The sequence below is a fragment of the Oryx dammah genome, unplaced genomic scaffold (assembly GCF_014754425.2).
Source record: "Oryx dammah isolate SB20612 unplaced genomic scaffold, SCBI_Odam_1.1 HiC_scaffold_14, whole genome shotgun sequence".
NCBI classification, from domain to species: Eukaryota; Metazoa; Chordata; class Mammalia; order Artiodactyla; family Bovidae; genus Oryx; species Oryx dammah.
Genome location: NW_024070198.1, coordinates 34,403,296 through 34,429,072, shown reverse-complemented (window position 1 = coordinate 34,429,072; position 25,777 = coordinate 34,403,296). Strand labels below are relative to the sequence as shown.

Here is a 25,777-nt window from a genome sequence, read left to right as displayed (position 1 = left end):
CACTCCCTCCTCCTTCCCCAGTGGAGAAGCGGTGACTTCTGATTGGTAAGTTAAGAAGAGAAAGCTGGACAAGTGAGGCTCAGCCAGCTCAGAGGTGATCCATTCTGCCTACTTTCCTCTACACAGTAAGGGCTCTGCCTGGAATTATGGACCAGCAATTGTCTAGCGCTGCCTATGGATAAATTATATAATTCAAGTATTTTTTTAGTTACATAGTCCCTTCCACATGCTAAACATTCTTTTCAAACTCATCTACTATCTAATAACACAGACGACCTCTTCCCCTTTGGCTAAACTGATATCACATCTACTAATCAATTCAGAACCTTAATGTGTCTGTAACAACATTTTCTGATTCATTTTTAGGCAGCATATAGTTTAGGTACCTACAGGATAAAACAGGCATCTTTGGCTCAAGCAGTGTTTCAGAAAAACACTGAGGCCAAACTGATGAGACCATCAAAATTGCACAGCATCTTTCTTATCAATTAGTAAACTTATACCAATCACTCAGACTACGAATTCCTCTAAAATCATTCCTCTAAAATAATTTAGAGTGTGAATAACCATTTAAATGATTCCTCTAAAATCATTTAGGGTGTGAATAATCATGGTAGATCAAAGAAAGCCAAGGAAGGTATATAAAGCATTATAAGAAACTAAACCCACAAATTATCCTATATTATTGTTGTTAAAAATAACAAAACTCAATTGTCTACCATGCTTAAAGAAATGATTTAATTTTCTGGTTAATTGAATAATATGATTAACTCAAACAGAATACCTTCTTTCAATGATTTGTTGCTATATGAACTCTTGAATTTGTTTTTATTGCTGTGTTAACAAACTACCATAAACTTAGAAATCCCAAAGAGCATGCTTTTCAACATTATTTTCTCACTGTCCTATAGGTCGGAGTCCCTGGGGACTCAGATGAGAGTTAGCTGAGCTGAGCTCTTATCTGGAGGCTTCTGAAGAGTCCACTTGCCAACTCATTCAGCTTGTTGACAAAGTTCAATTCTTTGAGTCTGCGGGACTGAAATCCCCATTTCTAAATGACTACTGCTAGAAAAAAGTAAATGAAAGCAGGAAAAACAGAAGAGTCATTTTCTAATTTAAAACTGGAAATAAAATCCAAATATTAACTGTTGAGCAACAGTATGTTAAATCCTTCTTGCACCTCCAATCTTTGCCTTTCTCTCCTTCCAGCAATCCTGAGCCACTTTTAAATGGCCCATGTGACTAGATTAAGTCTACTGAGATAGTCTCCCTTTGGCCATACAACATAAAATCATGAGAGTAACACCAGAGAGCAAAGGTCACGAGGGCCATCTTAAATGCCAAGCAATATTCTTGGTGTGGGGGATAAGATTTTGAAAGGTCTTTAGAAAGCAGATTAATATTAACCTAGGGAAAGAAAGGAGAGTGAACGCTCTTGAATACAAGATTGACTCTATGGAATGATAAAATGTTCTAAAATTATAGTCACAGATGCACAACTCTCTAAGTGTATCTTAAAACCCATTAAATTGTATAGTTTAAACTGGTAAGATTTATGTTATGCAAATTACATCTCAATAAAGCTGCTAAAATAGATAACAACAACAAAAAAAAGTAAAAAAAAGTCTTTGCCCTCCTGGACCTTACATTCTGGAACAATGCTGTCCAACAGAACTTCCTGAAATGACAGAAATGTTTTTATATATGTGCAATATGACACCACTCTTATAGCAGAAAGTGAAGAGGAACTAAAAAGCCTCTTGATGAAAGTGAAAGAGGAGAGTGAAAAAGTTGGCTTAAAGCTCAACATTCAGAAAACGAAGATCATGGCATCCAGTCCCACCACTTCATGGGAAATAGATGGGGAAACAGTGGAAACAGTGTCAGATTTTATTTGGGGGGGCTCCAAAATCACTGCAGATGGTGACTGCAGCCATGAAATTAAAAGACGCTTACTCCTTGGAAGGAAAGTTATGACCAACCTAGATAGCATATTCAAAAGCAGAGACATTACTTTGCCGACTAAGGTCCGTTCTAGTCAAGGCTGTGGTTTTTCCTGTGGTCATGTATGGATGTGAGAATTGGACTGTGAAGAAGGCTGAGCGCCGAAGAATTGATGCATTTGAACTGTGGTGTTGGAGAAGACTCTTGAGAGTCCCTTGGACTGCAAGGAGATCCAACCAGTCCATTCTGAAGGAGATCAGCCCTGGGATTTCTTTGGAAGGAATGATGCTAAAGCTGAAGCTCCAGTACTCTGGCCACCTCATGCGAAGAGTTGACTCATTGGAAAAGACTCTGATGCTGGGAGGGATTGGGGGCAGGAGAAGAAGGGGACGACAGGATGAGATGGCTGGATGGCATCACTGACTCGATGGACGTGAGTCTGAGTGAACCCCGGGAGTTGGTGATGGACAGGGAGGCCTGGCGTGCTGTGATTCACAGGGTCGCAAAGAGTCGGAAACAACTGAGCAACTGAACTGAACTGAACTGAATATGGTAATCACTAGGCACATGTGTCTCTTGAGCACTTGAAATGTGACCAGTGCAAAAAGTTAACTGAACCTCTAAACTTTCATTTCAATTAATTTTAATAGCCACACGTGGATAGTGACTGCCACATCGGACAACTTAGGTCTAGAAAGAAGGGAGACAATATACAAATAGCAAATAAATGTAGAACATATAAAGTAATGATACGTATCATATAGACAGAGTGATGGAAAACTTCCCATCACAAAGATGGAGATATATAGAAATATGTCAAGTATATGTATCTATATATATATACACACACAAACATACCTACACCACACACACACACACATATATATATATATATATATAGAGAGAGAGAGAGAGAGAGATTCATTGCATCTATATGTATCTATATGTAATATAGATATTCAGGTAATACAAATATTGAACACTGTAATTCAATCTATAATAGGAAAAATTTTTATCCTCATTGTATAATCTTCCTAAACGTTTTTGAAAAAATAAATTAAAAAACTACTTTTGATAGTTTTTTTTTGATAAATCATTCCATCTGTCGAAAACTATTTTTAATTGTACATACACAGTGACCATTATTATACTTCCTTTCCTACAATACAATGATGCTTACCATTTTGAGATCTGAAATCATTTTTGAGAATCTTGTAAAAGCTATTACCTCCTGCTTAGAAAAATTCATACAAATAATATTTTATATACAAATCTGAGGGCTTCCCTGGTAGCTCAGCTGGTAATGAATCCGCCTGCAATGCAGGAGACCCAGGTTCAATTCCTGGGAAAGATCCCCTGGAGAAGGGATACTCGGGCTTCCCTGGTGGCTCAGACAGTAAAGAATCCGCCTGCAATGCGGGAGACCTGGGTTTGATCCCTGGTTTGGGAAGAGCCCTGGGAGAAATATCAATAATCTCAGATATGCAGATGACACCACCCTTATGGTAGAAAGCTAAGATGAACTAAAGAGCCTCTTGATGAAGGTGAAAGTGAAAAACCTGGCTTAAAACTCAACTTTCAAAAACACTAAGATCATGGCATCCAGTCCTATCACTTCATGGCAAATAGATGGGGAAACAATGGAAACAGTGACAGACTTTAGTTTCTTAGAGCTCCAAAATCACCACAGATAGTGACTGCAGCCATGAAATTAAAAGGCACTTGCTCCTTGGAAGAAAAGCTATGACCAACCTAGACAGCATACTAAAAAGCAGAGACATTCCTTTGCCGACAAAGGTCTGTCTAGGCAAAGCTATGGTTTTTCCAGTAGCCATGTATGGATGTGAGAGTTGGACCATAAAGAAGGCCAAGAACCAAAGAATTGATGCTTTTGAACTGTGGTGTTGGAGAAGACAAGATCTTGAAAATAACTTGGACTGCAAGGAAATCAAACCAGTCAATCCTAAAGGAAATCAATCCTGAATATTCACTGGAGGGACTGATGCTGAGTCTGAAGTTTCAATACTCTGGCCACCTGATGCGAAGAGCCAACTCATTGTAAAAGACCCTGATGTTGGGAAAGATTGAAGTCAGGAGGAGAAGGGGACGACAGAGGACAAGATGGTTGGGTGGCATCACCGACTCAACAGACATGAGTTTGAGCGAGCTCCGGGAGACGGTGCGGGACAGGGAAGCCCGTGCTGCAGTCCATGGGGTCGCAAAGAGCTGGAAGCGACTGAGCGACTGAACAACAACATACAAATCTGAGGATTCACCAACCACTCACAGCTCATCCAGGAACCTGAGATGAAAAGTCCTGTTATAGTACACATTCAAATAATCAATAAGCTTGGAGACACATGAAATACTGCTATATCATGGAGAATTATTTAATGAGCTTAAACATTTCTTTCGGTATCTCTGTGTGCTGTAAAATGCACTCATTCATATTAACTTCATAAAGGACACGTAAGAACTCTGTAGAATATTCTCTTTTCACTCAGGAATAGACACGACTAAGAAACTAGAAGAAACATGAAAAATTTCAGAAGAGCTCCAAGAATCTCAGCCTGGCCACCTGCTGGACATGTCACGCAAACTCCCTAAGCCACAGTCTCTTTGTGTGTAAAATAATTAGAGTAATAACACTTATTTCACAAGATTGTTTTAAAACTATAATGACATAAAACTTAACAAGTGTTCAATAAAGCAACAAAGTAAATCCATGCAACATTCACTGCACAATGGCAGAAACAGATCTCAAATCTGTGTCAGTTTGGTGCCAAAACTCATGATCCTAAGAACCCCTATGCTACCTAGAAATCCAGAAGATTAGAAATTTATATCTAAGGAGAAACTTTATATTGAAGAGTAGAGGATGGCTTGCTATGGAAAAAGACCCAAAAAGACCTGTTTGGCAATGCAGCCATCAATTTAGTAGCTATCAGACTTTGCATAAATAACTGCTTCAGGTTTTTCATTCTCTACTGCAACTGTAAATGAGAATAACAACAGGATTTTTATCAACAATGAAAACGGCAATACATGTAAAAGCTTTTCTCACCACATAATATCGTTTCTCCTCTAAACTCAAAATTTAACTCGGGAAATGCTAGTTTCAATGCCATTAATACTAGTCTTACATGAGATAGCTGGAATAATAAATTCTATTTTCTAGGAAAAAATCATTATTAGCATAATTATAGTGTCATAAAAGTACAAATGAAGCCTGGCATAAAACTTAATACATCAAAATGTGAAAAATGCTCTTAATCTTCTATTTTTTATATGAGACAGAGAATCAACTTAGAAGTTCCTAATTTACACAGTGGCTTTATTTTTTTAATGTTTTATTTTTTAAATGCTTACATTCCCCACATCCTATGGGGGAAAATGGTATCTCTCCCTCCTCACGGGGGTCAGGGAGTGGGTAAATCAGGGTAGAGTCACTTCAACCATCCCCCCTGTACTAAGCAAATAGCAGCAAAGAGGCAACACTGTTGCCTCTCACCCCTGAGGGTGCAGCAGCTACAGAGACTGCAGGGTGGACCATCTCTGCCCTGCACTAAGCAAATGACAGCAGAGTTAGCACCAAGGGAATGGCAAACCATTCCAGTGTTCTTGCCTGGAGAATTCCAAGGACAGAAGCCTGGCAAGCTACAAACCATGAGGTCGCTAAGAGTGGGACACAACTGAGCAACTAATACACACATCCTCCTAACTAGAGAATGGAAAGAAATGACAAAGATAAGAAAGGTGAAACAGGATTCTTTACATCCAGTATGAAATCCTGAACATTCCCACATACAGTTTCACGTGTGTGAAACTAATCAGAATCAAACAGCAAAAACTTACAGAACTGAACTATGGTATGGAATGCCATCTGTGTTTCAGAATGGTCTCTGGGTGGTAGACAAGCAAGGCAGATGAGAATAGCACTGCCAAAGCCGACTAAATTGTAACTGAATGGGTCTTCAAATCTCAGCACAATGAAGAGCCAGCACACTCCTAGGATACACCCAAAAGAAATTAAAACGTGTCCAAAACATGTACACAAAAACTCATAGCAGCATTAACCATAGTAGCCAAAGGGTAGAAATAACCCAAATGTCCACCAGTTGATAAACAGAAAAACAAATGTGGAATACCGATATAATGAAATTTGACAACATGCTAAGCAAGAGAAGTCAGGGACAAAAGATCATAGGATTATATGATTCCACTTATATGAAATGTCCATAAGAAGCAATCTCATAGAGAAAGTAGATCAGCAGCTGCCTAAATTAATGGAACTGGTGGGTAAGAAAATGGAGAGTAACTACAAATGGGTGTGGGTTTTCTTATAGGGTGATGAAAAAGTTCTAAAACTAGAGAGTGCTGATGGCTGCACCACTCTTTGAATATAGTAAAGACCAATGAATCATATATTATAAAATGGTATTGTGGTATATATAAATATTATGGCTATAATTTATAACTCAATAAAGCTGTCACTTTTTAAAAATCAGCTACATCATATATGCCAAAATGAGCTGACTGCCTCCTAGAACAGAATATTTAAATAGGAACAAGAGTCTCATACACAGTACTCAAAATAATTCAGAATACAATCCAAAATTACTTGCCATATAAAATCTCAACTCACCTGAGAAGAGCTCATCAGCAGGTACCATTACTAATATGTCAAAGATCCTGGAATTATCTGTCAAGAATCTTAAAGCAGTTATCAGAAAAATGGCCCAACAACAGATACAAACATTTTTGAAACAAACATAAAAATAAAAGTTTCAGCAAAGAAACAGAAGACATAAAGAACAAAATGTAAAAATATAATAAATTAAACTTCTCATTAAAAATTCACAAGATGGGCCCAGGAGCAAAATAGAGAAGATAGAGGAAAGAATCAGTGAACATAAAGACACATAAATAAAAATCATCCAATCTGAATAGATAGAAGAGACTGAAGGAAATGAACAGAACTGTACTGACCTAAAAGTTAATAACAAAACATTTCACATTTGTCTCATTGGAATCACAGGAGAATTAAAAACTGGAGAGCTGAAAAAAATTTCTGAAGAAATGAACTTTTTGCAAATTTTGAAAAAGATACAAACTTACAAGAAGCTGAGCAAATAATAAAATAAACTCCAAGAACTGCACATCATAACCAAATTTCTGAAAAGCTAAGCGGGGAAAAAAAAGACAAAGGAAGATGACATATTACCTAAAGGAGAATAACAATTTAAATGACAACAGATCCTTCATCAGAATCCTTGGCACCACTCACTATCTTAAATACTCCAGTTCTTAGGCAAAAGAGTGCTCAGTCACTCACTGGAGTCCAACTCTTTGTGACCCCATGAACTGCAGCCCTCCAGGCACCTCTGCCCATGGGATTTTCCAGGCAAGAATACTGGAGTGGGTTGCCATTTCCTTCTCCAAGACAAAAGAGATATGATCAAATTTTTCTTCTATCAAACAAACTCTGGCAGCAGTACAGGATAAATTAGCAAGGAAAAAAAAAAAAGAATCAGAGAGATTAATCACAGGGCTACTGCAACACCTCAAGAAACTTTAGGACCTGCCAAAAATGGCCAGAGAGATGGCAAGGATGGCCAAACCTGGAGAGAACGGCAGCTGTACCTGCAAGTGTAGATCAAATCTTAAGAGAAATTCTGTCTCTTCAGCAGCAAGAATAACTGGTCTAAAGTGTCCTTTCAAGACAAAGAGTGTGGGAGGAATCGTAAGAAAGAGGAGCTGAAGATGGAGATATTCCAATTCTGTATATGAACCCACGGAAGACTCAGGCTCAATCTGAACTGCTAATGTGTGGGACAGACCCAAAAGCAGCTTAACAGAGGCTTTGAGAACTGAAATAAAATTTAAAACATTGCAAAGTTTCAGACTAATCCCTGAGTTGCATGTGTGCATTCAGATCCAAAGGCTTTGAAAACAGCACTAAGATTAGAACCACTGGCCTCTGAAAGCACGATAGAGAATTTGCTGCTGCTGCTGCTGCTAAGTTGCTTCAGTCGTGTCCGACTCTATGTGACCCCATAGACAGCCTCCCACCAGGCTCTCCCGTCCCTGGGATTCTCCAGGCAAGAACAGTGGAGTGGGTTGCCATTTCCTTCTCCAATGCATGAAACTGAAAAGTGAAAGTGAAGTCGCCCAGTCCAGTCCAACTCTTCGAGACCCCATGGACTACAGCCTACCAGACTCCTCCGTCCATGGGATTTTCCAGGCAAGAGTACTGGAGTGGGGTGCCATTGCCTTCTCAGAGAGAATTTGCTACTTGTATCTAACTGGTGGGTTGCCCTACTACATAAATACAAATAAATAGGGCTTTTCAGGTGGCTCAGTGGTAAAGATTCTGCCCACCAAGGCGGGAGATGCAGGTTTCACCCCTGGGTCAGGAAGATCCCCTGGAGGAAGAAATGGTAAGCCACTTCAGTGTTCTTGCCCGGGACATCCCATGGACAGAGGAGCCTGGCGGGCCACCATCCAGTGTTGAAGAGAGTCAGACATGACTGAGCACCACAACCACCATCATCAAATAGCTAAATAAATCAGTATTCTCCAGGACCAGAGCCTACATACCATCCAGAAGACATCCAAAACCACTCAACATCCACAGAACGAGGACCATGTGACAAATTCTCAATGGAAGAGAAAATCAACAGATATCAATCCTAAGAAAATCCAGAAATTGGAATCATCAAAGATGTGAGCTATTATAACTGGACTCCATGAGGTAAAGGCACTTAAATGAAATGGGAAGAAAAGCTTTTAACAGAGAAAAAGAATTCATAAAAAAGAGCACAACAGAAATGTTACAACTGGAAAATATATCTTAAATTTTAAAATGACTAGATGGGTTCAAAAGCAGAGTGACTACAGAGGCAACAGTCAGTGAAGCTGATGATAGAAATTATACGATCTAAAGAAAGGAAAAAAAAAAAAAAGAACAGAGCCTCAAGGATTCGTGGTACTAAAGTCTAACATTAGTATCACTTAAGTCCCAGAAAGAGAAGGGCAAAAGACTGATGCAGAAAAATATCTTTCAAGAAATAATGCTTTTTTTAAAAAAAAATCCTTGTATTTGGTGAAAGACAGAAATATAAATTCAAAATGCTCAGCAAACTCTAACCAGGGTAAATTCAAAGAAAGCTACACCCAGATACATCAGAATCTGAACTGCTAAAAACAAAAGATGTATAAAAAGCTTAAAAGTAAGTAGGAAAAATGGAATTGGACATACAGGGGAAAAACAATTAGAAAAGAATGACTGCAGACTTCTCATCAGAAACCATGAAAGCTAGAAGACAGTCAAGCAACATCTTTAAAACACTGAGAGAAAAGAACTGTCAACCCAGAATTCTGTACTTGGGAAAATATCCTTCAGTAAACAAGGCAAAATAAAGATATTCTCAGAACAGACTACCCACTCCAGTATTCTTGGGCTTCCCTTGTGACTCAGCTGGTAAAGAATCTGCCTGCAATGTGGGAGACCTGGGTTCGATCCCTGGGTTAGGAAGATCCCCTGAGGAAGGGAAAGGTTACCCACTCCAGTATTCTCACCTGGAGAATTCCATGCACTGTATAGTGACCCCATGGGGTCACAAAGAGTCGGACACAACTGAGCAACTTTCACTTTCAGAACAAGGAAAACTAAGATAATCCATCAGCAGTAGTTGTGCTCAAAAAAAGGCAAAAGGAAGCAATTCAAACAAAAGGGAAATGACCCTAGCAGGAAATTTATATCTTGAGAAATAAAGAGCAAAAGAAAGAGCAGATATACGAGAAAATGTAAAAAGACTGTTTTCCCCTTCTTGGATTCTTTAAAATATGTATGATTTTTGAAAGCAAAATTTATACCTTTATCTGATGGGATATGCCATACATGTAGATGTGAGATATATCTGTATATATATCTGTATATATACACCCACTTCAGTATTCTTGCCTGGGACATCCCATGGACAGAGGAGCCTGGCAGGCCACCGTCCACAGGACTGCAAAGAGTTGGACATAACTGAGCATATATATATATATATATATATATATATATATGACAATTATAACAAAGGTCAGTGGATGAGGATAAATGGACCTATGTGATTCCAAAATTTCTTTATTTTCCTAAAGTAATATAAATATTAACTCTGAATAGACTATAAAAAGCTACCTATCCATATTGTAATCAGTAACACACTAGCATAACCACTAGAAAATAATACAAAGACAAACACCCAAAGGGACAATGGAAAATTTAAATGGAATGCTAAAAGATATCTGGATACATTAATGGAAACAGCCTCAACAGACCAATATAAAGACAGAGATTATCAGACTGGATTTTATATATATATTTACATATGCATACATACATATACTTAGGTCAGGAAGATCCCCTGGAAAAGGAAATAGCAACCCACTCCATTATTCTTGCCTGGAAAAGCCCATGGATAGAAGGAGCCTGGTGGGCTACAGCCCACTGGGTCACAAAAAGTTGGACACAACAACTAAACAACACAACCACATACATAAAAACACACATTATTCTTTCCAAATCAAAAAAGATACATAAAGCAAACAATAAGCAAAACTACTGTGGCTCTTAATGTCAAAGTAGACTTCAAAGTAAAAACAATTACCAAAGAAAAACAGGAAATTATATAATGATGAATGGGTCAGTTCACCAAAAAGACATAACAATGCTAATTGTGTATGTGTCTACCAAAAAAGCTTCAAAATACAAGAAGCAAAACAGACAGAAAGGAAACAATTAGATAAATCCATAAATAAAGTTGAAATTTCAACATTCCTCTTTAAGTAATCAACAGAACAAGTGGATAGAGTATCATTAGGGATATAAAAGAGCTGAACAATTTAAACAACCAACTTGACCATCTTGACTTTTCTGTAAAAGACTCCAGTCAACAACAAAACGTGCATTGTTTCAACTGCACATGCAACATTCACCACAACAGACCATATTAAGTCCAAAAAACAAGTCTTAACAAATTTATGAAAACTGGAATCATACAAGGTACATTTTTTTTAACATAGTAGGATTAAACTAAAAATAAATAAGAGAAAAAGATCTTGTAAATTCCCAAATATTTGGAAATTAAACAAAACACTTCTACATAAGCCAAAGAGAACGTCTCAAGGTAAACTATAACTTAGTTTAATGACACTGAATAAAATCAAAGTACTGCATATCACAATATGCGAGATTCAGCTAAAGCAGTACTTAGAAGAACATGTATAGCATTCAAATACTCTTATTGAAAGGAAGAAATATCTCAAATTAATGACCAAAGATTTTCATCTTAAGAAAAGCAAATTAAAACCAAAGGAAGCAGGCAATTCCCTGGTAATCCAGAGTTTAAGATTTGGGGTTTTCACTATTGTGGGCCTAGGTTTAAAAATAACAAAAAAAAAAAAAAAAAGGAAAAAAGGAAGCAGCAAGCAATGAAGCTGAAAACAACCAAAGAAAAACAAACATCAGGAATCAATGAAACCAAACACATATTCTTTGAAAAGATTGACAACATTAATAAATCTCCAGCCAGAAGAAGCAGGAAAAAAGAAGGGAAAAAAACAAAAACTACCAATATCAAAAAATGAAGAAGAAATATTAAAAACCCCACAGACTTTAAAAGGATAAGGAAATATTATGAACTTTATGTCCAGAAATTTGAAAACTTAGATGAAATGCACTCATTTTTGTTAAGGTACAATATGCCAAAACTCATTTAAGGAATAGATAAAAATGAATATCCCTGCACCTATTAAAGAAATTGAGTTCACAGCTGCAAGCCTTCCACAAAGAAATTACAAGCCCAGATGGCATCACTGATGAATCTGTCAAACATTTGTGAAAAAAGTAATACCAATTCTACATAAATATTTCCAGAAAACATGAGAAAAAGCAATTTCTAACTCACTTTATAAGGTTAGCATTATACCATGATAAGGAAACCAAAGATATTACAAGAAAATTACAGAGCAATCTCTCTCATCAACACATAAGCAAAAATCCTCAACAAAATATTATCAAATTAAATCCAGCAATATATAAAAAGTGTTCAGTTTAGTCACTCAGTCGTGTCCGACTCTTTGCAACCCCATGAATCACAGCATGCCAGGCCTCCCTGTCCATCACCAGCTCCCGGAGTTCACTCAAACTCATGTCCAAAGAGTCAGTGATGCCATCCAGCCATCTCATCCTCTGTCGTCCCCCGCTCCTCCTGCCCCCAATCCCTCCCAGCATCAGAGTCTTTTCCAATGAGTCAACTCTTTGCATGAGGTAGCCAAAGTACTGGAGCTTCAGCTTTAGCATCAGTCCTTCCAATGAACACCCAGGATGGATCTCCTTTAGAATGGACTGGTTGGATCTCCTTGCAGTCCAAGGGACTCTCAAGAGTCTTCTCCAACACCACAGTTCAAAAGCATCAATTCTTTGGCGCTCAGCTTTCTTCACAGTCCAACTCTCATGTCCATACGTGACCACTGGAAAAACCATAGCCTTGACTAGATGGACCTTTGTTGGCAAAGTAATGTCTCTGCTTTTTAATATGCTGTCTAGGTTGGTCATAACTTTCCTTCCAAGGAGTAAGTGTCTTTTAATTTCATGGCTGAAATCACCATCTGCAGTGATTTTGGAGCCCAGAAATAAAAGTCTGACACTGTTTCCACTGCTTCCTCATCTATTTCCCATGAAGTGATGGGACCAGTTGCCATGATCTTCGTTTTCTGAATGTTGAGCTTTAAGCCAACTTTTTTGCTCTCCTCTTTCACTTTCATCAAGAGGCTTTTTAGTTCCTCTTCACTTTCTGCCATTATGGTGGTGTCATCTGCATATCTGAGGTTATTGATATTTCTCCCAGCAATCTTGATTTCAGCTTGTGTTTCTTCCAGTCCAGTGTTTCTCATGATGTACTCTGCATATAAGAAAAATAAGCAGAGTGACAATATACAGCCTTGATGTACTCCTTTTCCTATTTGGAACCAGTCTGTTGTTCCATGTCTAGTTCTAACTGTTGCTTCCTGACCTGCATACAGGTTTCTCAAGAGGCAAGTTAGGTAGTCTGGTATTCCCAACTCTTTCAGAATTTTCCACAGTTTATTGTGATCCACACAGTCAAAGACTTTGGCATAGTCAATAGAGCAGAAACAGATGTTTTTCTGGAACTCTCTTGCTTTTTCAATGATCCAGCGGATGTTGGCAATTTGAAATCTGGTTCCTCTGCCTTTTCTAAAACCAGCTTGAACATCTGGAAGTTCACAGTTCACGTATTGCTGAAGCCTGGCTTAGAGAATTTTGAGCATTACTTTACTAGCGTGTGAGACGAATGCAATTGTGCAGTAGTTTGAGCATTCTTTGACATTGCCCTTCTTTATAAAAAGTGTAATACATTGCAAACCAAGGAGTTTACCCCAGGAATGCAAGGTTGATTAAACATTTGAAAATTAGTCAATTTAATTTACCAATATTAACACTCAAAGGAAGAAAAATCAAATGACTATCTCAATAGATGTAGAAAAAATCATGCGACAAAATTCAATACCCACTAGTTAGTTCAGTCGCTCAGTGGTATCTGACTCTGTGACCCCATGAATTGCAGCACACCAGGCCTCCCTGTCCATCACCAACTCCCAAAGTTCACTCAAACTCACATCCATCGACTCAGTGATGCCATCCAGCCATCTCATCCTCTGTCGTCCCCTTCTCCTCCTGCCCCCAATCCCTCCAGCCATGACTGTAAACGGAAAAACTCTCAGTTCCTCTCCTCCTGTGTAGAAAAAAATCCAGTTCTGCCCCACCGTGTACTGTTCCCCCTAAGTCTCCTTTTCTACTCACACCACCTTCTCTTTGGTCACCAAACGTAGGGCAGTTTTCCCCCCATTACCGAGGAATTCAGCTGAAGCTCCAATACTTTCACTCCCTGATGCAAACAGCCGACTCGTTGGAAAAGACCCTGACACTGGGCAAGACTGAAGGCAGAAGGAGAAGGCGACAGAGGATGAGATGATGGGATGGTATTACCGAAGCAATGGACATGAACTTGGGCAAACTCCAGGAGATGGTGAGGGACAGGGAAGCCTGGGGTGCTGCAGTCCATGGGGTTGCGAAGAGTCAGACATGGCTTAGCAACTGAACAAAGATAATAACCAAGGAACTCACAGACACCAGAAGGGTGTCCAAGAATTCAACTCAATTCTGGAGTTCAACAGGAGACAGCATCAGGTTCCACAGGTTAAGGGTTCAGTCCTATAAAGCTCCTCCCTCAACTCTGACACCAACTGCAATCCCATTTAACACCTCGGCTTCTGACCAACTAGCCATAGGCCGGGGGATCCAAACACCCACTCCTTGTATTGGATCAGCTTGCTACAGAGGTTCACAGAACTCAAACATGTTATTGACTAGATCACTGGTTTATTATAAAAGTATATAATTCAGGAACAGCCAGATGGAAGAGCTACACAGGATAACATATGGGTGATGGGGTTCAGAATTTCCCTGCCCTGCCCAGGTACATCACTCTCCCAGCACCTCCAAGTGTTCATCAACCAAGAAGCTCTCCAAACCCCAAACTTTGGGGATTTATGGAGGTTGACCATGGAAAAGAAATGCAAAAAAGCAAAATGGCTGTCTCAGGAGGCCTTACAAATAGCTGTGAAAAGAAGAGAGGCAAAAAGCAAAGGAGAAAAGGAAAGATATAAGCATCTGAATGCAGAGTTGCAAAGAAGAGCAAGAAGAGATAAGAAAGCCTTCTTCAGCGATCAATGCAAAGAAATAGAGGAAAAGAACAGAATGGGAAAGACTAGAGACCTCTTCAAGAAAATTAGAGATACCAAGGGAACATTTCATGCAAAAATGGGCTCAATAAAGGACAGAAATGGTATGGACCTAACAGAAGCAGAAGATATTAAGAACAGGTGGCAAGAATACACAGAAGAACTGTACAAAAAAGATCTTCATGACCCACATAATCATGATGATGTGATCACTAATCTAGAGCCAGACATCTTGGAATGTGAAGTCAAGTGGGCCTTAGAAAGCATCACTACGAACAAAGCTAGTGGGTGTGATGGAATTCCAGTTGAGCTGTTTCAAATCCTGAAAGATGATGCTGTGAAAGTGCTGCACTCAATATGCCAGCAAATCTGGAAAACTCAGCAGTGGCCACAGGACTGGAAAACTGACCTCAGTTTTCATTCCAATCCCAAAGAAAGGCAATGCCAAAGAATGCTCAAACTACCGCACAATTGCACTTATCTCACACACTAGTAAAGTAATGCTCAAAATTCTCCAAGCCAGGCTTCAGCAATACATGAACCGTGAACTCCCTGATGTTCAAGCTGGTTTTCGAAAAGGCAGAGGAATCAGAGATCAAATTGCCAACATCCACTGGATCATGGAAAAAGCAAGAGAGTTCCAGAAAAACATCTATTTCTGCTTTATTGACTATGCCAAAGCCTTTGACTGTGTGGATCACAATAAACTGTGGAAAATTCTGAAAGAGATGGGAATACCAGACCACCTAACTTGCCTCTTGAGAAATCTGTATGCAGGTCAGGAAGCAAGTTAGAACTGGACATGGAACAACAGACTGGTTCCAAATAGGAAAAGGAGTACGTCAAGGCTGTATATTGTCACCCTGCTTATTTAACTTCTATGCAGAGTACATCATGAGAAACACTGGACTGGAAGAAACACAAGCTGAAATCAAGATTGCTGGGAGAAATATCAATAACCTCAGATATGCAGATGACACCACCGTTATGGCAGAAAGTGAAGAGGAACTAAAAAGCCTCTGGATGAAAGTGAAAGAGGAGAGTGAAAACGTTGGCTTAAAGCTCAACATTCAGAAAATGAAGATCATGGCAACTGGTCCCATCACTTCATGGGAAATAGATGGGGAAACAGTGTCAGATTTTATTTTGGGGGGCTCCAAAATCACTGCAGATGGTGACTGAGGCCATGAAATTAAAAGACACTTACTCTTTGGAAGAAAAGTTATGACCAATCTAGATAGTATATTGAAAAGCAGAGACATTACTTTGCTGAGTAAGGTCCGTCTAGTCAAGGCTATGGTTTTTCCAGTGGTCATGTATGGATGTGAGAGTTGGACTGTGAAGAAAGCTGAGCACAGAAGAATTGATGCTTTTGAACTGTGGTGTTGGAGAAGACTCTTGAGAGTCCCTTGGACTGCAAGGAGATCCAACCAGTCCATTCTGAAGGAGATCAACCCTGGGATTTCTTTGGAAGGAATGATGCTAAAGCTGAAACTCCAGTACTTTGGCCACCTCATGAGAAGAGTTGACTCATTGGAAAAGACTCTGATGCTGGGAGGGATTGAGGGCAGGAGGAGAAGGTGACGACCAAGGATGAGATAGCTGGATGGCATCACGGACTCGATGGACGTGAGTCTGAGCGAACTCCGGGAGTTGGTGATGGACAGAGAGGCCTGGCGTGCTGCGATTCATGGGGATGCAAAGAGTCGGACACGACTGAGCGACTGAACTGAACTGAGCTGACCATGTAGACATCATAGATCATTATCTCTATTTTCAGCCATTCTCCCTTCTCAAGAGAATGGGGGACAGGGCTAAAGAGTGCAAGCTTCAAACCATGACTTGGTCTTTCTGGTAACTAGCCCTTATCCAGGAGCCAACCAGGAGCCCACCGTGAGTCACCTCATTGAACAAAACACAGTGTGATCACCAGGGAAATTACAAGGGTTTCAGAAGCTCTGTGTTAGGAACAAAGGTAAAAAAACAACATTAGAACATGAGATGCTTCTAGTACTCTTATCACTTAGGAAATTAGGAGGGTTTTAAGAACTCTATGCCAGGAACCAGGGGCAGATCAATATACATTTTCCGTTATCACATAATGATCAACTCTCAAAATTAGGAACAGCAGAGAACTTCTTTAACCTAATAAAGGGCATTTATTAAAAAAAAAAAAAGCCTGCAGCTAACATGATACTTCATGTTTAAAGATGTTTAAAGACTGAATGTTTTTCACCTAAGATTGGAAACAATACAAGGATATCCACTCTTCTCTTATTCAACATCAGGTTGAAGGTCATAGCTAGTGCACCAGAACAAGAAGAAAAACAGGGGATTATAAGGGGAAAGGAAGAAGTAAAACAGGTATGACTGTAGCTACTGAAACTGAGTTTAGCAACACTGCAGAAAACTAGGTCAATGTACAAAAATCAATTGTTATTTATACATAATGAAAAAGAACAACTGGAAACTGAAATTAAAAGAAACCCTATCAATTATAATAGCATCAAAGAATACAAACTACTTGGGTACAAATCTAACAAAATATGTTCACGATCTGTATCTGAAAAGAAATCAATGAAAACCTAAAGAAATGAAGAAATATATCTGTTGAAGGACTGGAAAACTCAATATTATCTAGATGTCAATACTAACCAAAGTGGTCTCTTGAATCAACACAGTCTCAATCAAAATTCCAGCTTTTTGTAAAAGAAATTGACAACTGACTCTAAAATTTATATGGAAAAAGCAAATGAACTAGAATAAACAAATGGATTTTCAAAAATAAAAACAGTTGAAGAAATCTCACTGTCTAATTTCAAGACTTATTATAAAGATTCAATACTCAAAAAAGGCATCCCCAGAAGGACAGACACATGGATCAATGGAACAGAACAGAATCAAGAAACAGATATAGAGATGACCAACTAATTTTCAACGGAGCAAAACATCAATGAAAACAGGATAGCCTCTTCAACAAATGCTTACTCCATAATGAAAAGGGGATCAATTTACCAATAGAATATAATACAAAATTTCATGCACCTAATAACAGAGGCTCAAAATACATGAAACAAAAATAGATATGACTGCAGAGAAATAGATAATCACAAAGTTATAATTGAAGATTTCAATATGCCTTCTTGATAACTGACAGAAACAGACAGAAAATCAGAAAAGTTTTAGAAATCTTGAACAAAACTATCAACCAACTTGACCTAATTGAAATTTACAGAACACTCCCCCATCAATAGCACAACACACACTCTTTTCACATGCACAAGGAATATTTACCAAAGTGAACAATACTCTAGACAACAAGTTTAAGTGCTATTCCTACAGCCTCATACATATTAAATAAATTGAACTTCTAGCTATAACTATTAAATGAACTGAGTTTATATTAAATAAATTAAATTCAAACTTAAAGAATTAACTCCAAATCTTGAGAGCTTCACCGCTGAATCCTACCAAACATGTAATGAAGAAATAATGTCAGTTCTACACAAACTTTCCTGGCATATTGAACAGGAAGGTCCCAGCTCATTCTATGAGGCCAGCATTACCCTGACTCTGAAACCAGACAAAGTTACTACAAGAAAAGAACAAAACAATATCCTTCCTGAACATATACACAAAAATTCTTTAAAAATTTTAATAAATCAAATCCAAAGAATACATAAAAAGAAAAATATATCATTTCTGATGAGGTTCATCCCAGGAATGTAAGGCTGGTTTAATATTCAAAAATTAACCAATATAATTCATATTAAGCTTAAAATGAAAAACTATCATCTCAACAGATGCAGATTCCAATCTCAAGTCAATTCCAATAAAAACTCTCAGAAAACTAAGAACAGAAGGGAACTTCCTCAATGTGATAAAAGGGATTTACAAGAAACTTACACATACTATCATATTTAATGGTTAAAAATTGAATATTTTCCCCTTAAATCAGGAAGAAGACACAGTCAACTACTCCTTATCACCTGTACATATCACTATAATGGAGGTTCTAGCCAGGGAAATAAGGCAAGGAAAAGAAATGAAAGGCATCCAGATTGCAGAGACAGGGCTTAAGTGTCTTTATTTGCAGACAACATAATCAAGTATGTAGAAAATCATAAGGAATCTACAAAAACTACTACTACTACAAACAAGGAATTTTAGGAAGATTTAAGGATACAAAACCAAAATACAAAAATGGAAGGGGGGTTGTAAAATGAATTGGGAGATTAGGATTGACACATATACACTTTGAGGAGAAGGCAATGGCACCCCACTCCAGTACTCCTGCCTGGAAAATCCCACGGACGGAGAAGCCTGGTGGGCTACAGTCCATGGGGTCGCGAAGAGTCGGACACGACTGAGCAACTTCCCTTTCACTTTTCACTTTCATGCATTGGAGAAGGAAATGGCAACCCACTCCAGTGTTCTTGCCTGGGGAATCCCGGGGACGGGGGAGCCTGGTGGGCTGCCGTCTCTGGGGTCGCACAGAGTCAGACACGACTGAAGAGACTTAGCAGCAGCAGCAGCAGCAGCATATACACTTGGATACTGTGTATAAAATAGACAACTAATGAGAACCTACTATATAACACAGGGAACTCTACTCAATGTTCTGTAGTTATCTAAATGGGAGGAAATCAGAAAAAGAGGGGATATATGTATACATATAGCTGATTCATTTTACTGTACAGCAGAAACTAAATGCAGAAGTAAATCAAAACGGACTCAACTTAAATGCAAAGCGTAAACCTACAAAAATTCTAAAATTAAAAAAAAAAAGAATTAAAGAAAATCTTTCATTTAGGCAAAGGTTTCTTATATACTAACACACACACCAAAAAAATCCATAAAAGGAAAAACTTGAGAAGCTGTAATTCATTAAATTTAAAACTTCCATCCATTGAAAACTGTTAAGAGAATGAAAAGATAAGCCCCAACATGCAAGAAAATATTTGCAAATGATGTATCTTATAAGGAAATAATATGCATAATATGTAAAGAACTTATAAAATCAATAATAAGAAAAAAACAATTTTTTAAATGTGCAAAAGATCTGAACAGACACCTCACCAGTGAAACTACAGATGGCAAGTAAACACATGGCAAGATATTCAACATCATTAGTCACTGAGAGTTAAAGGAAAGTTGCTCAATCGTGTCTGACTCTTTGCAACCCTATGGACTATATAGTTCATGGAATTCTCCAGGCCAGAATACTGGAGTGGGTAGCCCTTCCCTTCTCTAAGGGATCTTCCCAACCCAGGTATCGAACCCAGGTCTCCCGCATTGCAGGCAGATTCTGAGCACGGAAGAACTGATGCCTTCAAACCGTGGTGCTGGAAAGACTCTTTTTATAAAGAGTCCCTTGGACAGTAAGGAGATGAAATCAAGTCAATCCGAAAAGAAATCAACCCTGAATATTCACTGGAAGGACTGATGCTGAAGATCCAACACTTTGGCCACCTGATTCGAAGAGCCCAACTCACTGGAAAAGACCCTGATGCTGAGAAAGATTGGAGGTAGGAGGAGAAAGGGACGGCAGAGGATAAGATGGTTGGATGACATCACCAACTCAATGGACATGAATTTGAGCAGACTCCAGGAGATGGTGAAAGACAGGGAAGCCTGGCATGCTGCCGTCCATGGAGTTGCAAAGAGTTGGACACAACTGAACAACAACAAGGAACTTCTGAGAGTGACTAATATTTTTAGGATCTTGACTGTGATGATAGTGTAAGAGGGGCATACGTACATCAAAAGTTTTTAAATTGTAGTTTACTGCAATTTACTGTAGTTTACTGTGTCAGTTATACCTTGATTAAGCTCTTAAAAATAATTTTTTAGAAAAAAATTTCAACTCTAATTATTCATTTTCAAAGTGCTACAAAGGAAAAACAGTGCTATAAGAGTATATAATGAGGAGTCACGTAGTCTGAAGAGTTAGAAAAGCTTCCTTCAGACACTAGGATATGCTAAAATTTGAAGGATGCTTAGTAATCAGTCAAGCAAAGACCACACAGGAAAGAGGGCTCAGAGAGATGTAAACAGTATGTGTGAAATGCCCTGAGTCCAAAAGCAATGTGGCACTTTGAAGGCACTTTAAAAGGCAGGAAAGCTGGAAGAATGAGTCAGTCATCTGCTAAAGGAACCAAATTATGCAGACACATGGTCTTGAAAACCATGCTACTCCAAGTAACTTATCAGTTGGGGATCGCAGAAACACTCAATTTAAATTATTATAAAATTCCATTGTGTGATTTTCATAGTTTAATAACATGAAAAGAACCCATGCATATAAATTACATATTAGAATCTTAGTTTGAAATAAAGACTTGGGGACAGGGAATATTCAATTTAAACATCATAGTTATTGATAGCCTCTCTATTATTATTAAAAAGGATTCCAAATGATATATGTGTATATACACACATATATTGGGGAGTTTTAGCAATAACTTAGGAAAAATATTTACACATTTAACCCTATTGCTTCCTATTTACAACAGTAACCTCACTCCTGGTAGTATATCTTCATTTTGCTATTAAAATAGAAATAGATTACTTCTATTATAAACATGTGAAATTCATCATCCATATTTGACTGATCAAAGAGGTTCAAAAAAATCTGCATACATTAAACATACAGCAAGATTTAATAGATGATTAGAAGAATATTCAATAAATGTACTTTAACAATAAATTAAATTTATAAAATATTTAGAATATAGTGAGGTATTTGCCAGTCTCAGAACATTAATCTCAGCTATTTTCTTTACCTAAGAGAAATTAGAAGTCTTACCTTCCTAAGTCATATAAGCAAATAAGTGTCCAAGTATGAACTCAAATTATAAATTTATATAAACATAAATCTCAACTACTCTACAAAAATAATTCTAAAGATCTAGCTTACAACAGAGTATTATTCATTCAAATAGAGTTTGTAGCAAAATGCTTTCTAGCCCAATGTTATACAATGCTGCCCAAGTAAATGTAATTCAAATTTGCATATATTTCATATATCATAGCTCTTGCCTGGAAAATCCCATGGACAGAGGAGCCTGGGGGGCTGCAGTCCATGGGATCGAAAAGAGTTGGACACGACTGAGCAACTTCACTTTCAGTTTTCACTTTCACGCACTGGAGAAGGAAATGGCAACCCACTCCAGTGTTCTTGCCTGGAGAATCCCAGGGACAGAGGAGCCTGGTGGGCTGCCGTCTATGGGGTCGCACAGAGTCAGACATGACTAAAGCGGCTTAGCAGCAGCAGCATATATCATATCCTTGATTACTGTATTTCAAATCGGCACTGTCCTTTCTGATTCTCAGTCCTAAGTCTTTCAGTCTAGCTTTGGCTAAAGATGGGTGTTCATTCTGTTTTACCTAGCTGAGGAATGGCCTATAATCTGAGAGTTTTATTCTTTTTAAATGGAAACAGAAGGATGAAATCAATCCTAAGAGAACTGAAGCACCACTTTTGATAACATATTTGCTGCTGCATTTCTCCCCCCAACCATCAATCTTCCCTTCTAAAGTAGCATTTGAAGAATACTCATTCCCTAGTGAAATCCCTACACCAGAAAAAAAGAGCTAAGTTACCATGGAACCAGCCAATTAATTTTGACACCTGCTTACCAAGATTGATCATTTTTGATGTCTGTGTGTAAGGTTGCTATCCTTCAGTTTAGTAAAAGATTTTCAAGATAATTAATGAAGTGAGAATTTCCAGTTAAAAGTCTTTCCCACTGTGTTATTACTTCAAATATTGGATAAAACAAGCCAACATTCTGAAAGAAACCTTTCTTAGCTTAGCAGGTACTTTACCCGGCAGAAATCTTTTCTTCTAAATTCATTCGTCCCTTTAACATTAAATACTTCCTTACCCTAGGAGTATATATAACAAAACACAAAGAGTTGTACCAGTTATATTTACTCTAATTAATAGCTGGTACTCCACAGAGAATGAAAAAGTACTTACTAATAGAGTACAATGAATCATAGGAAATAGCTTCCAAGGAAATGAATATTCAATGATTAGTCCAGGGTTTATTGTTATTTAACTACATCTATATTTTTAAAAAACTATTCCTCTTTTACTCGCTAATGTATTGTTTATGAACAGCAACCATCTCTCTATATTATTTAAGCTGGTTTTAACTTGATCTGTGACCTTTCCTACTAACTGGGACAACATCTGCTAGTGAGGTTACAGGCTGCTGATCTAGCTGATTAACAATTCCACTTCTATACAACGTAGACAGGCTTCTCAGGACTGCAGCAATTTTTGTCCTCTTTAGACAAACAGAGCAATTCCAACAAAAGGCCAATGTCCCTAAATTACATATGAATCAGGCAATCTTTGTAAAAACGGATATAAAAAATGTATGTGGCTTTTTTTATTACTGACTACCAGTTTCTATGTTCAAAATCCTCTCTTGCCAGGTAAAGAGGCTGGGCTGGCTATTTCGATCAAAGCAAAAGTTTAAGAACACTTAAGTAAAAAAGACTACTAACAAGCCCAGTTCAAAACAGTTTCTTTGTGGGTCTTGAAACATTTTTTAAAACTTTTAATTAGTAACTCTACTAAATTTTTTAAAGTATTTTAAAAAACAAGAGTATTACACTAATTTGTGAAATTATGAAGCTAGGAAACATTTCAACTTACTTCTACAAAAGAATTTCATAAAACTTCCTTCTGAGATTTCACTTCCAAAATCTTGCTGTAACTTAAACAGTAAAATCAACTTAAATTTAAAAGCCCCCTTTTAAAAAATACATTTTTACAAGAAGGTTTAGGGACTTGTCTTAACCGGCAAGTTTAAAAAAAAGGAAAATACTCTGTTTAAAACTCCCAGGAAATTTTCTTTTGATACGTAGGTAAAGTGAACCATCGGCTTCCTTGGTGGCTCAGTGGTAAAGAATCCATCTACCAATGCAGGAGGCACAGGTTTGATCCCGGGATGGGGAGGATCCCCTGGAGAAGGAAATGGCAATCTACTCTAGTATTCCTGCCTGGGAAATCTCATGGAAAAAGGAGCCTGGTGGAATATACAGTTCATGGGTTTGCAAAGTCTGGTCACAACTTGGCAAGTAAACGACAACAAAGGGGAACCATCTTCTCATCTTTGCCTTAGAACCCAAGAGACACTCCACTTAGCTTTGGCTATCTCTGTGACAATAAGTAACCCACAGAATGCAATTTCTGAGCCACTAACCCAACCAGCAAAGTTAATCTGAACTATCTGGTTGACACAGAAGTTGACTTACTTAAGGACTGTTCTGTACAAGTTGTCAGATAGATACCCTATTGGTCTCAAGTATTTTATTTGCTGCTGCCCCACACTCATCCATTTCTTTTCATATCAGGCAGCGACGCAATACACATGAACCAATAGGGGACAAGTATTTTTACTGCTGTAAAGCAAGCTCCTTTAGGGCCTTAAGCTTCCGAAAAACCGAAGTGATGCTTCCACACAATAGCTGATAGTTAAATAACCAGTTAGGAATATCTATTATCGCCACCACATTATTAAGTCCAGGTATTTCATCCCTTTATCTAACTCAAAATCACTCCGTATTTCTCAATTCAGCACAGTAATGCTGGCTAAAAGTAAACGTTCTGGAGTTAGGCTGGCTGATCTGGATCACAATTCTGCCATCAGTACTGTGTAATCTTGGGCAAATTACTTAAATTCATTACCACGATTTCTCTCTGTAAAACCCGTATAGGAATCCTAGTAACTCAGGAACTCTTTGAGGAACAAATGAGATAACCCATGTAAGGCACTCAGAACAGTGCCTGGCACATAGTAAGGTCATCATAAATTCGACTTATGATCACTGTTACTAAATACACTAACAAGTTAGCAGGGGTTACCTCTAGAGAAGGGAGTAGGCTGGGGAAGAGGGAGATACCGGCAGACGAGAACTTTTAACCTTTACACTTCTGCACTGTTTGAACGCTTCACAATGCGGAAGTATTTCATGACTTACGTGCATCATTTTTTATCAAAAAATAGTGTCCGCTAACAAAATGGTGTTTGGCACCGTAACTGAGTGAGAAATTTTTGACGATCAGGGAAAAAGACGGGCAGCGGATAGGTGGACCACCCGGAGTGGCTTCGCGTCCACGGCGGTCGGTGCCGGGCGCTGGGCGCAGGGTCGGGATCTCCGAGGCGCGGGGCCCGGAGGAAGTCAGCGCTGGGGGCCGCTCCCAGCCCGGGGACCCCGGTCCAAGAAGGGACGGGGGTCGGGGGGGAGGCCACGACGCTGCGGGGCAAGGCTGAGGTTCGGGGTCCGGCGAAGGCACTTACTTGAACCTCCCCTGGCAGTGCTGGCACTGGTCGCCCACCCAGCCCGGGTCGCAGAGGCAGGTGGAATTGACACAGCGGCCCGAGAAGCAGGAGCCGGTCCTTTCGCAGGGTTTGGACTGGGACACCTGCGCGTAGAGCGCCAGGTAGATAAGGCCGTAGCACAGCAGCCAGCTGTTCCCGTCCAGCAGCCAGGAGGAGGCGCCCCCGCCGCCGCCGCCGCCGCCGCCTGCCGGCCGAGCCCTCCACGGCCCCGGGGCCGCCGGCTGCGGGGGGCCAGTGCGGGCCCGGCCCCCCGGCTCCATCTTCCCCAGCGCCCCGGGCCGGCGGGGCTGCGCTCGCGGGCGCCGACAGGGATGCTCCAGAGGGGAAACCCGGCCGGAGAGGAAAACCCCGCGCCGCCGCCGCCGCTCCTCCTCCTCCTCACCGGCGCCTGCCCCAGTCCCGCTCCCCGGTCCGGACGGGCAGATCCCAGGCGCGCTCGCCTCCGCTCGGCTCCCTGCAGTCGCGCTCGGGCATCGCCTCTCGGTCCGCTGACCTTGTCCGCCGCAGGCCGAGCCCACCGCCGCGGCGCCCCGGACCGGGCCGGAGGCGGGGACCTGCGGGAGGGGGAGGGGACCCCGCGCGCGGCCCCGCCTCGCCCGCCGCTCGGGCCAACAGCCTGGGCGCCCCGCCGCGCGCGCCCCGGAGGGCGGGGGGCCACG

At 39.6% G+C, this 25,777-nt stretch overlaps 1 protein-coding gene across 1 annotated transcript in view; it reads right to left on the bottom strand.

Moving 5' to 3' along the window:
* ATRNL1 (attractin like 1) overlaps positions 1–25,378 on the bottom strand; it is a 794,298-nt gene extending 768,920 nt beyond the window's left edge. The window contains exon 1 of the mRNA XM_040255081.1: positions 25,077–25,378. Within this exon, the coding sequence (XP_040111015.1) occupies positions 25,077–25,378 (302 nt within the window). The remainder of the gene's footprint in view (positions 1–25,076) is intronic.
* Positions 25,379–25,777: the final 399 nt, after the last annotated feature.